This window comes from Castor canadensis, unplaced genomic scaffold (assembly GCF_047511655.1).
Source record: "Castor canadensis unplaced genomic scaffold, mCasCan1.hap1v2 HAP1_SCAFFOLD_113, whole genome shotgun sequence".
NCBI lineage: Eukaryota > Metazoa > Chordata > Mammalia > Rodentia > Castoridae > Castor > Castor canadensis.
Window position 1 is genome coordinate 151,952 of NW_027395342.1, and position 16,398 is coordinate 168,349.

General features: G+C 41.6%; 1 protein-coding gene across 1 annotated transcript; it reads right to left on the minus strand.

Moving 5' to 3' along the window:
- Positions 1-708: 708 nt before the first annotated feature.
- LOC141420309 (procathepsin L-like) lies at positions 709-10,394 on the minus strand. The gene is made up of 4 exons (XM_074064579.1): positions 10,386-10,394; positions 10,134-10,239; positions 9,890-9,911; positions 709-8,940 (listed from the first exon to the last, which is right to left on the minus strand). The coding sequence occupies exons 1-4, from the start codon at positions 10,392-10,394 to the stop codon at positions 8,853-8,855; spliced, it is 225 nt and encodes a 74-aa protein (XP_073920680.1). The 3' UTR covers positions 709-8,852.
- Between the last annotated feature and the right edge of the window lie 6,004 nt (positions 10,395-16,398).

Sequence of the window (16,398 nt, forward strand, 5' to 3'; positions counted from 1 at the left end):
TCACCTAGAACTGTTAACTGTTTCAGCAGGAAAATGGAAAAAGACAAGGACTTCTTCTTTATTTACCATCTGAGAGCATGGCAGGCTGCTAAAGCACTTTATGAGCTGACAGTTTTTCTTCTAGTGATTTGCATGCTTGTCCGAAAGCTCATGCTGGGGAAGGCAAAAATGCTTCTTAAAAATCTGAAACGTTACCACGTATGGTAGCACCTGTCTGTAGTCTGTTACTTGAGAAGCTGAGTGGAAGGATCCCTTGGGCCCAAGTCACACAGATGCTAAACATCTTAATTTTTTAAGTGATTTTGACATCCCCCAATTTACCCTAATTTCTTTCTGATCTGAATTTTTTAATATAAAGTTAAAAACTCAAACCACCACTCAGCCCACCCTAAAGACTTCTCAGTGTGGAACCAGGCCCCAGTGGTTCACACCTGTAATCCTAGCTACTCAGGTTCGAAGCTAGCCTGGGAAAGTAGTTCATGAGACCCTATCTTGAAAAAAACTCAACCAATACAAGGCTGTAGAGTGGCTCAAGTGATACAGCACCTGCCTAGGAAGCATGAAGCCCTGAGTTCAAACCCCAGTACCACCAAAAAAAAAAAAAAAGGCTCATCAGTGCAGACTGAACCTGTGGTTTAAGTGGTAGTGCATCTAACTAGCAAACTTGGGACCCTGGGTTCAAATCCCAGTACACACACACACATACACACACACAACCTCAGAGGTGTAAGACTTTGATTTATTTCTTGATTACTGCTCATATAAAATGGGTTCTTTCTTACAAAGATATGGAAATCCAATCTGATTTCCTTTTTTTTTAAAGAAAATATGTTGAATTAAGCCAAAATACATCCAATAAAGCACTTGACTCAAATACAAATTCTGCCCACTAGAGTAGGCAGCCTTCTGATTTCAATAGTGCTCAGAAGGGGTTATGCATCAGATTACCTGCCTTAAATTGGGCCCCGCTGGCTCACACCTGTAATCCTAGCTACTTAGGAGGTAGAGATGAGGAGGATTGCAGTTTGAAGCCAGCCCAGGCAAATAGCTCAGAGACCCTATCTTGAAAAACCCAACATAGAAAAGGGCAGACAAGTGTAAGGCCCTGAGTTCGAACCCAAGTACCAAAAAAAAAATCTGCCTTAAATAGTTGCTGATAGACTTATCAATATCTGGACTCATTTTAATGTTAAGGAAGTAACTTCTTATTGTTTCTATTTTAGAGAGGGGAGAAAAACTATGACTTAATTGTGTAACAATTTTAACCTTGACTGTCTCTTTTTCTGATTGAATGCTATATAAGGTATTAAATTCAAAACTTAATCTAGCCTGCAGGATGGATAATTAGTCAAAACCAGGGAAAAGTCACGAGAAATTAACAAGGAAATCAATTCTTGATTTTATGTCAGAATTCCTTCTCCTGGGCATTTTGAGGCACATTTTCAATATAAGCACATTGCCTCCTAAATTCTGCTGAAGTTATATTCTAGAAAGATCTGTACTATTCCTTTAAGAGATGGGAAAACTACCCAGTGCCATGGCTCATGCCTGTAATTTCAGCTACTCAGGAGGCTGAGATCAGGAGGCTTGAGGTTTGAGGTCAACCCAGGCAAAAATTTGTGAGACCCCCATCTCCAAAATAACCAGAGCAAAATGGACTGGAGGTGTGGATTAAGTGGTAGAACGCCTGTTTTGCAAACGTGAAGTCCTGAGTTCAAGCTCCAGTCCCACCAAAAAGAGAGATAGAGGAAAACTGAGGTAAGGCTAAGTCCCTTAATAACAGAAGAAATAATTCAGAGAGAAGAGACTAGGGCATGGCCAAGCTCAGAGGAGCTGATGTGACTTCACGGAGGAAAGACAGAAGTCTGGGGACGGTGTACCAAGAAATCATCTAGTTTGGAGCAGAAAGGAAGAGAGCTCTCAGAGGAAGATGTGTAGTGAAAAGGAAGATTCGATAAAAATAGACGGAATGATGAAGAGCCTGAAAAAGTATTGAGAACAGAATGAAGTCATGCCAGAGCCAAACAAGGCAGTTAAACACTCCAAGAAAAACAACAAACCCCATATGGGAAATAATGGTCCAAAAATGAAACAAACCAAATGTGTCACCATGCAAAGCAATCAGTGAAAGATAACAAGAGTTCACTATTGGGTCAGATAGAATGCTCCTGAGGCTGTGGGTATGAGAGAAGCCATTTCTAACTTTTTAAAATCTTTTTGGTGGTACTGGGTTTGAACTCAGGGCCTCCTCTTGCTAGGAAGGTACTGCACCACTTGAGCCATGCCCCCAGCTCTTTACTGCTATGGTTATTATTAGGATATGGTTATTATTATTTTTGCCCAGGACCAGCCTGGGCTGAGATCCTCCTACTTACATTTCCCAAGCAGCTGAGACGATGACAAGTGTGCACTACCATGTCTGGCTTGTTAGTTGAGATGGAGTCTCACTAACTCTTTGGCCCAGGCTGTTCTCAAGCCATGATCCTCCTGCTCACTGCCTCCTGAGTAGTTAGGATTAGGGTGGTCTTAACTTTTAAATCCAAACTGTAGACATTGCACTCAGGAATCAGTTGTGGGGACAGACAGAATGCAAATGTTCCCAACTTAACATGGTAAAAGTGTTGCTGATAGATGTTATGATAAGGTACACAGAAGGAAAGGATGTAAATATCTTTGTCTAACAAAATAGAGGATCAAAGGAAAGAGTGGACAGTTGATGTGCAAGAAACAAAAATGTAATCCTATTATTTAAAGTTAGAAAAATGGCTGATGGAGAAATTAAAAGTAATAGTGTAAACATCAAACACTAAGAGAGGGTACTAAGATGAAATAGAAACCTGAATAGAAGCTGGGCTGAGTGGTACACACTTGTAATCCCAGCTGCACAGGAGGCGTAGGTAGAAGGATTGTGTCCAGGCCGGCATTGTGGGGAGGGGGAGGGGTGGAAGGAGGAACAACAAAACCCTATCTGAAAAATAGCTAAAGCAAAAGGGGTGGGTGCATGGCTCAAGCAGCAGAGCACTTGCCTAGCAAGTGCAAGACTTTTAATTCTCTGCTGAAAGAAAGACTGGATTAGTCATCAGCCCCCTACCCACTGCCAACGCACACAAAACTCTACTGAATTATCTGGATTCTACCCAATGTTTAAAGAAAAATTAACACGAAATCTTCACAAAGTCTTCTAGAGCAGGAAGAAATACTTCCTAACTCACTGTGGGAGACCAGTATTCCTTGATACCAAATCAAAGGTATCACAAGAAAATCACACACCAAATTCCTCAACAAAATACTAGTGAATGGAATCCATATAAAAAGGATTACAGGACCAAGTGAGATTTATTCCAGAAATGCAATGTTGATTCAATATATGAAAATCAATCAATGTAACATACTATATTAATTAAATAAAGGATGAAAGTACATAAGCATCTCAATAGATACAGGAAAGGCTTTGGACAAATGCCAACACCCTTTGCCATTCGGCAGCACTCAACAAACTAGAGATAGGGGAAAACTCCTCAAAGGCCATCTCTGGAAAACCCACAATTAACATCATACTCAATGATGAAAGATCAAATAACTTCACCCAATAATCAGGAGAAACTCAACAACCTTCATCCTCACTGGAGGTTCAAGCCATAGCAATAAGGCAAGGGAAAGCACTAACTCAGGTAAGGTGTCTCAGTCCTACATGGGAGGCAGAGTTTCGATCACAGTTGGAGGCCAGCCTGGGAACAAGTTCTCAAAACTCCATCTCAACATATGGCTGGGGGCAGTGGTGCACACCTGTAATCCCAGCTGTACTGGGAGGCACAAATAGGAGGGTGGTGGTCCAGGGCACCCAGGCATACAGCATAGCTCAAGTGGCAGAGCACCTGTCTGGCAAGCGTGAGGCCCTGAGTTCAATACTTAGTACTGCCAAAACAAAACAACAAGAGAAACCTAAGTTACTCACGCCTGTAATCCCAGCTACTCAGGAGGTAGAGATCAGGAGGATTGTGGTTCGAAACCAGCCCCAGCAAATAGTTCTCAAGACCCTATTTTGAAAAACCCATCACGAAAAAGGGCTGGCCAAGTAGCTCAAGTGATAGAGCACCTGCCTAGTAAGCATGAGGCCCTGAGTTCAAACCACAGTACTGCCAAAAAAAAAAAATCCTAGTGTGTAAAAGAAGTAAAATTATCTCTATTCATAGATGACATGGTCTTGTACATAGAAAATTCTAGTGCATGGGTGGTGCAGGCACACACATGCATAGAACTCGTTTTCCTTTTCTATTTTTTTTTCAGCCCTGGGGCTTGAACTCAGCATCTTGTGCTTGCTAGGCAGACACTTTACTACTTGAGTCACTCCACCAGCATGGATACATAATCAATATACAAAAATTAGATGTGAGGCTGGCACAGTAGTACAGGCCTATAATCCCAGCACTCTGCAGGCTGAGGTAAGAGACTAGTGAGTTTGAGGCCAACCTGGCCTTCAGAGTGAGACCCTGTCACAAAAGAAAGTGTAGCTCAAGCCATAGAGCACCTGTTTGCAAGTGCAAAGACCTGAGTTCAAACCCCACAACCACCAAAAAAATACAATATCAATTGTATGTCTATAACAATAAAATGAAATTAGGAAAATAATTCCATTCACAACCGCATTGAAAATTGAAAAGTAACAAAATATTGAAAATGGAAGTAATATTTGAGGGAGGTTTTTTCCCTTTGGCAACACTGGGATTTGAAGTCAGGGCCTCATGCTTGCTAGACAGGCATTCCACTACTTGAGCCACTCCACCAGCCCTTTTTTGTGATGGGTTTTTCAACATAGGGTCTTGAGAACTATTTGCCTGGGGCTGGTTTCGAACCATGATCCTCCTGATCTCTGCCTCCTGAGTAACTGGGATTACAGGCATGAGCCACTGGTGCCAGGCTGGATTGGGAGACAATATTGCTAAAATGACAGGTTCCCAAAGTGGCCCACAGACTGAGCACAATCCTTGTCAGAGACCTAAATGTAAGAGCTAAGAATGTAGAAACCTTAGAAGAAAACATGAGTAAACAACCTCACCAAAATTGAAAACTTTGGTGATTCTAAAATGTCATCAAGAAAGTGAGAAGATAATCCTCGGCCAGGAGGAAATGTATGTGAATCAGCTATCTGATATATCTGATAAGGGCAGAGTCTCTAAAAGATATAAAGTTCTTAAACTTAAGTTGAATACATAATAGACAAAAGATTTGTATAGATATTTTTCTGAAGAAGATACCTAAATGACACATAAACTCATGAAAAGACGCTCAAAATATTAGTAATTAGGAAAACGCAACTCAAACCCACAGTAAGATCTTATGTTACATCCGTAGATGACTACAAGAGAAAACAAGCCCGGAGTTATGGTTCACACCTATAATCCCAGCTACTCAGGAGGCATAGGTAGGAAGATAGAGTTTCAAAGCAAGCCCAGGCAGTTATTGAGACAAATAAGACAGACATGGTGGCACATGCCTGTCATCCCGGCTACATGGGAGGCACAGGTAGGAGAATTGAAGCTCCAAGACAGTCAGAGCAAAAATTGAGACCCATTAAAAGAAAAAAAAAAAAAAACTACAAGGAAACACCTAAAGCAAAAAGGGCTGGAGGAGTGGCTCAAGGGTCAAGCTCAAGGGCCAGAGTTCAAACACAAGTACCATCACAGAAGAAGAAAAGGAAAAAGACAAACAAATAAAAACCACTAGTGATGATGAGGAAAATAGGTTGCTGTCAGGGGTTGGAGGAGAGAGGAATGAGGAGTGCTGACAATGGAGGGGTTTTCCTCTGGAGGGAGGACGAACCTGTTCTGCACTTAGGAATGGTGCACGCTGCATTTAGAGGTGGCCGTCATCTTTGTGAATATCCTTAAAACTGCTCAGCTGTGCAGTTTAACACAGAAAATAGATGGTATGGGAATTAGATCTTGATAAAGCAGTTGCAAGGGGCTTGGAGGCATGGCTCAAGTAGTAGACCACTTGTTTAACAAGTGCCAGGCCTTGAGTTCAAATCCCAGTATTACCAAAAAAAGAAAAGAAAAAAGGAGAGGGCAAAGAGGAAGGGGTGGAGCATGTGAGCCAAATCACCTTTCTATTTAGGAGTCAAAAGATACTGTCCAAAATTGAAAACAAGAGGAACAACCACACAGAAGCAGAGGAAATGCCAGAATTAAAGTAAGAAACAGAAGAATTAGCTGGGCGCCACTGGCCTGTAATTCTAGCTACCTGGGAGGATGAGATTCAGATCATGGTTCTAGGCCAGCCTGGGCAGAAAAGACCCCATCTGAAAAATAACCAGAACAAAACTGACTGGAGGTGTGGCTCATAGGGTAGGGTGCCTCCCACTGTTGCTTGAGACAGGTCTTTCATTCCTGTGCTGAGGTAGCCCTCAAACACCTATCTTCCTGATCTCAGCCTCAGCTAGGATTACAGAAGTTTGCTATTGTGCCCCGCAAGTTGGGTATTAAATTTTAAGCTTTCATTGAGTCTGTCAACAATGACTAATTGGTCTCCTTTTACAAGAGAAATGAGACAATTACTTTACTTTTTTTGTTACCAAAGGGATCATTAATGAAACCAGCAAAACAGTCTTATTAGAACATTATATTCCCTAGCCGTCTTTCTGTCCTTTAGCCCAGAACAAAATTATCTTCCTATTTTTCTTGGACTGGAACAGCAAGTTGGACCACAACATTGTCAAGAGGTACTGGGTGCTGACACCTGTACGGCCTGCACTGAGGTCAACTGGCCAGTACTGGTTCCTCTGTCCACGCTGTGTGAGAGGAGCTGGGGATGGTCACTGTGAATCACAGGAACAAACTCTCCAATTGCAGACTTGCTGTTATGAACTGAAGATCCTTTTGCTCTCCCTGTCCTCTTCCATCTGATTTATCAATTATTTTTCTAGAACTACATATTTCTGCATATGTTAGCCCATGAAATAGATGAAAGTTCATTATCTTTTTTTTCTCTCCACAATTCTTTTTATTTTGCAAAATACTTTCTTACGTTTTTGTTTTTTTTTTTTTAAATCATTTTTACATTTATTCACGTGTATACATTTAGGCCACCTCCCCCCTACCCACCCCACTTCCAGGCAGAACCTGTTCTGCCCTCTTGTTCTCTGATTTTTGTTGAAGAGAAAACATAGGAGATAATAAAAAAGACATAGTGCTTTTGCTAGTTTAAGATAAAGATAGCTATACCAAGAGATTCCTACTGTTGCTTCCATGTACTTGTGTATTACAAAACACACTGGTTCATCTCTGCCAGACCTCTTCTCTACTTCCTGGTCCCCTTCCCATTGTGGCCTCTGCCACTTTAGGATTACTTTATTCACTCCTCTACAGAGGAGCACATCAACCACATTCAAGTTTTGGGTTTTCTTCCCTTTTCCTATTCCTCCTAACTTCTCTCCTTACTGTGTAACCCATGTACAATAATAATACTGCATGTTTTAGGTCTATAAACGACACATGAGGGAGAACATGCTATTTTTGGCTTTCTAAGCCTGGCTAACTTCACTTAAGATGATGTTCTCCAGTTCCATTCACTTATTTGCAAATGACAAAATTTCACTGAAAGTTCATTAATTCAAAATTGAAGTTCACACAGCACAGAGAAACATCCTCCTAATCTCATGTACTACATATGACACAGGTCTCCTGAGATTTGACCAGAGAACATTTGTCAGACCTTCTGCAACCCCAAAAGGGCACTGTGACCCTGACACATCCAGTGTCCTATGCTCCCCTTTCAGATGCAAGTCAGTGCCCTGGAATCCCACCATGCTGGGATGTGTTGGCTGCCCAAAGGTAATGGAAGCTCCAAAGGGAGGGAACCGGCATTATCTATCTGACCTTTGTGTCTCCAGGCTCAGCAAGTGCCACCTCAAGAATGGACCCACTAGACACTTGTTGAAGGCACACACTCAAAATAGCAGCAGCTACTTAAATACATGAATTGACACTTTACAAATGTACTACAGGAGAAGAAGCTGTGTTTCTGGGCAGCACTTCTCCTTATTAATTTATGTTCAAACAGAGATGCTCTTTTCTAGGATTACCTGTGGCTTGGTTTAATGCAGATTCACCCTCATCTCTGATCCTTCCATCTGTCTACCACCTTCCAAGACCATGGAACCATGTGTGAAGCACAGCCTTCACCCAGGAATCATATCTGCCTTGGCCACCCACCAGTGTCCTGTCCTTCCTTGACTGTTATTAGCCTCCAGGACTTTAGCTGCAGTTGATGAAAATGTTCTATAAACTACATCCACATCTTTTATTCCATACCTTGTTGGCGCTACAACCATCTTGGTATATGAACCCGATCTCCCAGGCCCTTTCATAGTAGTGAAATCATATATCCTCCTGTTTGCTTCCTAAAAATTATTTTTTTCTTTATTCAAACAAGTTTCCTTTATCCTCATAGATCTTTTGTCAAATTTTGTTCCACTCAAGGTTAGGGTTTGACACAGGGCACCTGAGATAAGGTCTGCATATGTATGACTGGAGGAGCCGGAAGTCACCCTCTCTTCCTCCTGGTGTACCATTGACACATTCAATTTTGCCTTCAGAGAAGAATGGAATGTGTATTAAAGAGAAAGCTGTATCATCCTTACAAAGTTTAAATTTCATTAATCAAGTGAGAGTCAATGCATTATGTACACTAATACCACTGTGTTTATGTCAGTTATAATAGTGGTATCATTTTACTTCTACAAAGATGTCAGAGCTCACAACTTATCAAGCGTTGGATCCGACACAGTAGGAGCTGGTCACCTTGGTGATAAAGTCCCTCCTCTGGTCATGATGTCCGCAATTGAAACCTTCCTATCACCAACGAGGAGCTCGCACAGTGGGGTAGCTGGACCGTGTGGCACTACCACAGTGGTTGTCCTGGTCTCTTAAGATCTTCATGCATCTAAAGGAAGAGCAAATTCCCCATTTAATAGGAAGAACAAAGCATTTGTGTTCATAAAAGTAACAACTAATTTAAGAAGGAAGTACACAGCCAGGAGCACCCACAAGAGCAAATTAGAGAGATCTCAGATAAACAATCTGAGGATCGGCCCTTTGAAAAGTAAAGAGTAAGAGACTTAATTATTGCTGTCCACCTCGCTGAACATGGGTTGGGTTCCCAGGACTCAGAAGTTTGCAGCTTAGGGTTTCCAAAGCAATGCTGTTATAAATCATCCCATGCTGCTGTTTGATACCGAAACATAGCTAATATGTCTTTAATAAGACATGCTTCATCTAACATTCTATAGGAATTTTTCCACAGTGGAGAAACGCATTACATATACAATGTGTGCATGTGCTCTGTGTTACAGGGAAATAAGATTGCCTGTGTGCTAACCATACCACCCCAGAGCTCTGCCAGGTTAATTTTTCATAATGGGTGAACTCACTTAGGACATATCCAGATTCTCCCATCTAGAGGGGAATTCTGAGGAAGGAGTCTTTTACCTCTGAGGTTGTTTCACCTTGCACAACCAGAGCAGGAATGACACCAAAGTGAAGAGATCCATTTACTTTGCAGTCCTAAAGAGGTGATTCCTCTGTGCCTGCCCTCCATCATCTATCGGGTACAGGAAGTGTGTACTGACTTGCCCATCTGTGCAGTCACAATCTCCTTGAGAGGAAGAACATTCCACTAGGTTCTACTCAGTTTTCCTGAACATCTGTCCTCCTAGGGCCCCAATCACACTAAAAGCTTAGCAAGAAACACACTAACCCTAGAAAGGGAATAAAAGGCATCAACCACAAAGCAAATACCAAGACCTGAACAGCAGCTCTGATGTCTGCTATTCTCTAAAAAGAAAAGGTAAACCTAAGGTCAATATGTAGTCTCCTAAAGGAAATGGCAATACCTTCTTGTCTTTTCTGTGGGCACTGGAAGGGTTGAATGTGACAGTGTCATATCTGATCCTTCACATGAGTCACATCACCTTGACAATCCATGCAATCGTCCTCCATGGTTTGATAGCCAAGTCTTGTCTTCCTGAATTCTTCATGGGTCTTCAAGAAAGAGTAAAGAACATGTTCAAAGCAGAGAGCATTTTGTAAGAAACAGAGGAGAGGAAGCACAGATTACACAATGCACACCACACTCACCAGGTCCCATGGAGAAGCTGTGTTTCCCTTGTCTGTACTCTTCATTGTGCAGCTCAATTATTTTCAAGTTCTCTTCCCATACTGCTCTCCTTTGTCCTTCTTCATTCTAGAAATAAGTACAAGTGATGGTCTCTCTTGCTTTTAAAACCCACCCCAAAAGATGAAGACACACTATGGCCAGGGATAGCTTTGAACTTCTAGGAGATACAAATGTCCAGAAACAGCAGGGTTGTTTCCATATGGTGCTCAAACAGGTGTCATTAGGTTACTACCTTGGTTTGACCTGGCTTCTGGAAGCTCCTCCCCAGCTATGGAGTCTCTCTTAGTTCCCCAGGGACACTTTTGATGTCACCAACCTTGCTGTAGATCTCCCATAGAGATGTCCTGAATAATTGTGAAAGTTGCTGTTTAAAATTTATCCTCTTGGAATATATATGGACAGTGTGTATAGTTCCCAGATTCATGTGGTGGGAGGCAAAGCCACAGAGAGACCCCTGAGGGTGCTCTGGTCACTAGTGGAGAAGACCCATCAACACAAGCATCCACAACCACCCAGCCCAGCAAACATCCAGATGTCTCCAGCAGGAAAAGAATTCCAAATGACCACACACAGTGGAGTCCTGCTATAAAGTGAAAATGACTTTTTTACAAGCCACTGTGTTTCCAGTAAGACATATCAGGAAATTGGTCTCTTCACTGTACAACTCCTGGGGTGCACTGTGTCCTAACAACCCACCTCTTCCCAGTCTCACATCTCAACACCTCGACCCAATTCTCCCACAGGATCTCTAACCACAGTCTCCTGTCTCAGGGTGCTGACCTCTGGTGTCTGCTAGGACACTCGGCTCGTCTTATCCCAGTGACTGTTTGCTCTGACAAGTAACTACGTCCCTTTTCCTGGAAGTCCTCCCTGACTTGCATTCTCACACTAGCACCTTCTCAATGAGGAGGGTACTGTCTCTCCCTCAGTGGGGATGACAGACACAAAGTGGGCAGTACATTAATTGTGGTTGGATCAAATCTAGATTCCACCCTGGGGAGGGCAATTAGCAGGGGAATCTCACATCTTCTCCCACTACACTCCATTCTTATGTACAAAACTCAAGGAACTTCACTCCTGATGGTACATCTGTCATTTTGTTAAAATATACGCATTTGTGACCTAGTAGGGAAGGACAGATGAGACTTTAGAATGGCAGGAGGTCCACCAGATACACTTGGATGGACTCTTCTGTAGGCTATGTGGGCTGCAATCCCAGTTTCCTCACTCCCTACTCTGGGAAGATGGAGTCTGTCCACTAACCATCTCAACCCCTTCCTTATTCCTTCTAGTGTGGGAACACGAGGCTTTGATGACACACACTCGATAGAAGTATGTGCTCTGTACCAATACAATATGGAGAGTTCAGTTCAATATACAGCTTCAGACCCTCACTTCCGATCCTTCCATCTGTCTCCCACCTTCCAAGGCCACGAAACCATGTGTGAAGACCCAGGAGTTTATATCTTATCTCGTGTGGTCATCAGCCTTGTCAACTCAGTAGTGTCCTGTCCTTCCTTGAGCGCAACACGGCCAGCAGGCCTCTACCCACACTTGGTGAAGATGCTCCAGAAACCAGATTCAACTGTTTGTCCCATAAGTGGATGGGACTGCAACCATCTTGGGTGCAATCAACCTGATCTCCCAGGCTCTCTTACTATAGTAAAATCACATATCCTCCCATTTGCTTTTCGAAAAAGAGATTATTTTCTTTATTCAAACAATTTTCCTTTGTCCTTATAGATCTTTGGTCAAGTTTTCCTCCCATCTAGGATAGGGTTCAACCAGCCCCTGGATATCTGAGCTATGTTTGACTGGAAGAGCCAGAAATACCCATTCTTCTTGCTGGTGCACTATTGACACATTCAGTTCTGTCTTCAGAGAAGAAGGAAAGCTCATCACATCAGTGCTTTAAACCCAGAAAGCTATGGAAACAGCCAAGATGCCCCACAACTGATGACTGGATTAAGACAACATGGTGTTTATATACAATGGAAGTTTATTCAGTCATCAAGAAGAATGTAATTTTGTCGTTTAATGGAACTGGAGAACATCATCTTAAGTGAAGTTAGCCAGGCTCAGAAGGCCAAAAGTCACCATGTTTTCTCTCATATGTGGAATATAAACCTAATACAAATGCAGCAATATTATGAAAAACAGGTCACACTAAGAGAGGTCATTGCATATGAGAAAGGGAGGGTAAAAGAAGGAAGTTAAGAAGGTGAAAATAGTCAATTACTTTCTATATAAGAATGAATGTAGAATTTTTTAAACCTTTTGAAAGCACAGGTTTAGAAGGGGACTAAGTAGAAAGAAGAAAAATGGAGGGGATGAACCAATTCAGGTTATAACCCACATATACACGGAAATGTCACAAGGAAACTCCTTGTGTAGTTATCTTATACAAACAAAAATGTCTTTTTTCAAAAACTGAGAACAGGAAGGTAACACAGGTCCTCTTTGGAGTTTGGTATCAGTGGGAGGGGGGAGGATATAAGGAAAGAGTGTGGGAGGGTGAATGTGGTGGAATATTACACACTCACGAGTGAAAAGGGAAAAATGAGACTTGGTGAAACTATTCCAGGAATGAGGGGAGGGGAGGATAAAGGAGAATGAGGGAGGGAGTGAATTCAACTATGATATATTGTAAGAACTTTGATAAATGTCACAATGTATTCCCAGTACAATAATAATTAAAAAAAAACAGAAAGATAGCTCACCTTTACAAAATTTAAATTTTATTATTCAGGTAAGTCAATAAATTATTAAGGGATTCAATAATAGATTGATCAAGTTTTCTTCTAATCTAGGATAGGGTTCAAACAGCCCCTGGACACCTGAGATAAGGTCTGCATATGTATGAATGATGGAGAAAGAAGGCACCCCCTCTTCCTCCTGGTGCCCCACTGGCACATTCAGTTCTGTCTCAGAGATGGATGACAGTGTATTACATCAGTGCTTTAAAACCAGAACAAATTTTCACCTCTACAAACTTTCAATTTTATTAACCAAATATAGTCAACAATTTATTTAGGTGATTCAGTAATATAATCTGTTTATGGCAACTTTTACAGCAGTGGTACCATGTCACAAGTACAAAATGTCATAGAATTCACATCACAGGTTGGATCATCAATGACTCAAGTGTTAGCTACGACACCGTATATGCTTGTCAATTTGAAGATAATGTCCTTCCTCTAAACATGATGTCCTCAATCAATGCCTTCCTGTCACCATCAGGAGCTCACAGAGTGGGGCAGCTGCCCAGGTGCCAATCTCACAGTGGTTATCCCGATCTCTGGTCATCTTTAGGTAGCCATGCTCACCCCATTCTTTACCCCAGCTGAAGGCAGAGCAAATTCTCCATTTAGTAGAACGAATAAAGCACACTGGGTTTCATTAGAGCAAACACCTGATTTCAGCACTGTGACAGAGGCCATGCACTTAGCAGAAAGAATTCAGAGAGGTAGACCTTCTTTTCACCAACCTCTACAACAAGTCAATTTTATGAAGAGATTTCTTTTTAAGAAGGGAGAAGTAGAGGGGAGATTTTTTTCCTTAATTACAAAAGTATCATAAATCATTCCTCACACAACATGCACAGCTTAGACTGGGCCCTGGCTTACACAGATGAGTAAGAAGAGGAAAGTACAAAGGACCATTCAATATGAACCAGGTGTAAGACGATGCTGGAAAATTATTGTTAATATTAGGTGTGGTCATGACATTCTGGACACAGAGGAAATCAACAATCACTATTAAGAAATGAAGCAAAGAGGGGGAGGAGGAAGAAGCGGGGAAGGAGGGGGAGGAAGAGGGGTGGGGGAAGAGGGAGGGGGAGGGGGAAGAGGGAAGGGGAGAGGGAGAGGGAAGGGGGACACCCGTAATCCCAGCTCTCAGGAGACTGAAGCAGGAGGATGGCAAGTGCAAGATCAGCCTGAGTTGCAGTGGGACCGTGCCTCAAAAAAAAAAAAAAAAAGAAAAAGAAATGGTGTTCTAAGGGGTGAATTTACATGCATGTCATTTTTTGTTTAATGTGAAGCCTTTGCCACTTCTATTCAACACTGTACTTAGGTAAGAAGAAATGGAGATAGAGGTACACAGACTAGAAAGGAGAGAAAAATAAAACTGACTTTGCCTGCAGCTGGTATGGCTGTCTATGTAGAAAATCCCAACACACCATAACCAACAAAAACCCTGAAGAAAGGTGTTACAATAAGCTTGCAGTATGAAAGGTTAATATTCAAAAATTGATTGCTCTCCTATATACCAGCAATGAGCCATTGGAAGTTGAACTAGAAAACAGTACAGCATTTATATAACACCTAAACAAAGTAATACTGGGTATAACTCTAACCTCTACGAAGCAAAGTACACAATTCCACTGAAAGAAATCAAAGATGTAAAACAATGAAGATGTATTCCGTACAATGGGGAAACTCAGCACAGTGAAGATATCAGTGCTCTCCAAGCTCAGCTACAGATTCAAAGACATCCCATCAGAATATCAGTAAATTACTTTGCATATATCCAAAAACCATTCTAAAATTCACATGGAAAGGCAAAGACACAGAAGAGCCAACACAATACGAAGAACCAAGTTAGACTCTACCAGAACTCACAACTTATTTGGAGCAAGGGTAATTAAGACAGAGTGGAAAACGAAGGGCAGGAGGGGAAATTAAATCTTTTCCAGGGGTGAGTACTAGTGGGAGAGGGGTAGGACACAAGGAAAGGGGGAACGAAGGGGAACATGGGGTATGTGTTTTGTATCCATAAAAGAAAATAGAAGAATGAAACCTGTTGAAATTGTCCTAAGAAGGAGGGGAGAGGGAGAGGGAGAATGGTGGCTGGGAGTAAATCTAAGCTATATTGTAAGCACATATGTAAAATATCACAGTGTAACCCCCTTTACAACTATTATTATATGCTAATAAAATCACAAAAAAGACAGTGTGGTTCTGGGGTTCTGGTATCATAAAAAGAAGAGGGGGGACACAAGGAATACCTCAATAGAGAGAGCCTAGAAATACATCCTCACAAATTGAGTCAATTCTGGCAAAGGCAATTCAATGGAGAAAGAAGTCCTTCCAGCAAATGGTACTGGGACAACTGAATATCCACATGCAACAACAACAACAAAAAGGATCAGAATACAGATCTTACATCTTTTAAAAAAAAAAAAAAACTCAAAATGAATCACAGACCTACTTGTAAGACACAAAACTGTAAAACCCCTGGAAGATAAGATAAAACCATAGGCGACCTTGGGTTTTACAATGTCTTTTTAGACAGGGTACCAAAAGTAAAATCCATGAAAAAAGACCTTGAAAAGTTTCATTCCTTTAAAATTACAAATTTCGACTCTGCCAAAAATACTGGTAAGATAATGAAAAGATAAGGCCAGCCTGGAAGAAAAGACATGAAGAAAAAATAACAGAATGGAAGAAAGAAGCAGAAAAACGAATAACCACAGTGGAGAGAATTTACAACTTCTCCTTCAGTTATTGAAAAAACAAACTGACGATGAATTGATAAGGAAATAGAACATTTACAGAACATTAAACTCAACAGGAACACAATACATATTCTTTATAACCGCACCGAGAATAATCACTGGAGTGGACTGAATGCTGAGGCACATAAAACAAGGCTCCAGTCTCTAAGGACTAAGCTTTAAAAAGAGTATTGTGTTCTTCCCTCCAGACAAACTGAGACAGAAACCAGTAACATTAAGATGCTTAGAAAGACATCATAATTAGAAATTGAACAGTATTTGTCTAATGCAGATATGATTACTGAATCCAGCAGTTGTTTGTTGAGACAAAGCTTATTGCTGCCCCCAGGTTATCTTAGTGAGTTGAGCCAGAGGTGTGTGTTGATATACACACACACACACTCCAGTTTGCATATCCCTCTCTGTGTCTAATTACAGTTTCTCCCTTTCCATTCTTATAACTTTCTTCTGAACACGGAGAAGCCAGGTTCCCACATCAGCCTTACTATGAATCCTTTTGCATGTAATCGATCCCTCCCCGCCCCCTAGTCCTCTCCAACATGACGAACCACCTTCATGGTGCTAGGTCACTCACTGGTCCCCAACTCCCCGTCTTGTTATTTTCCTTCTGCTGTCTGCAGTCTGACACCCGGTCTAGCAATGCATGAGAACATTCTGTTCCAGTTGTTTTGAGATGTCTTATGGCCTAGGAATATGACATATCTTGT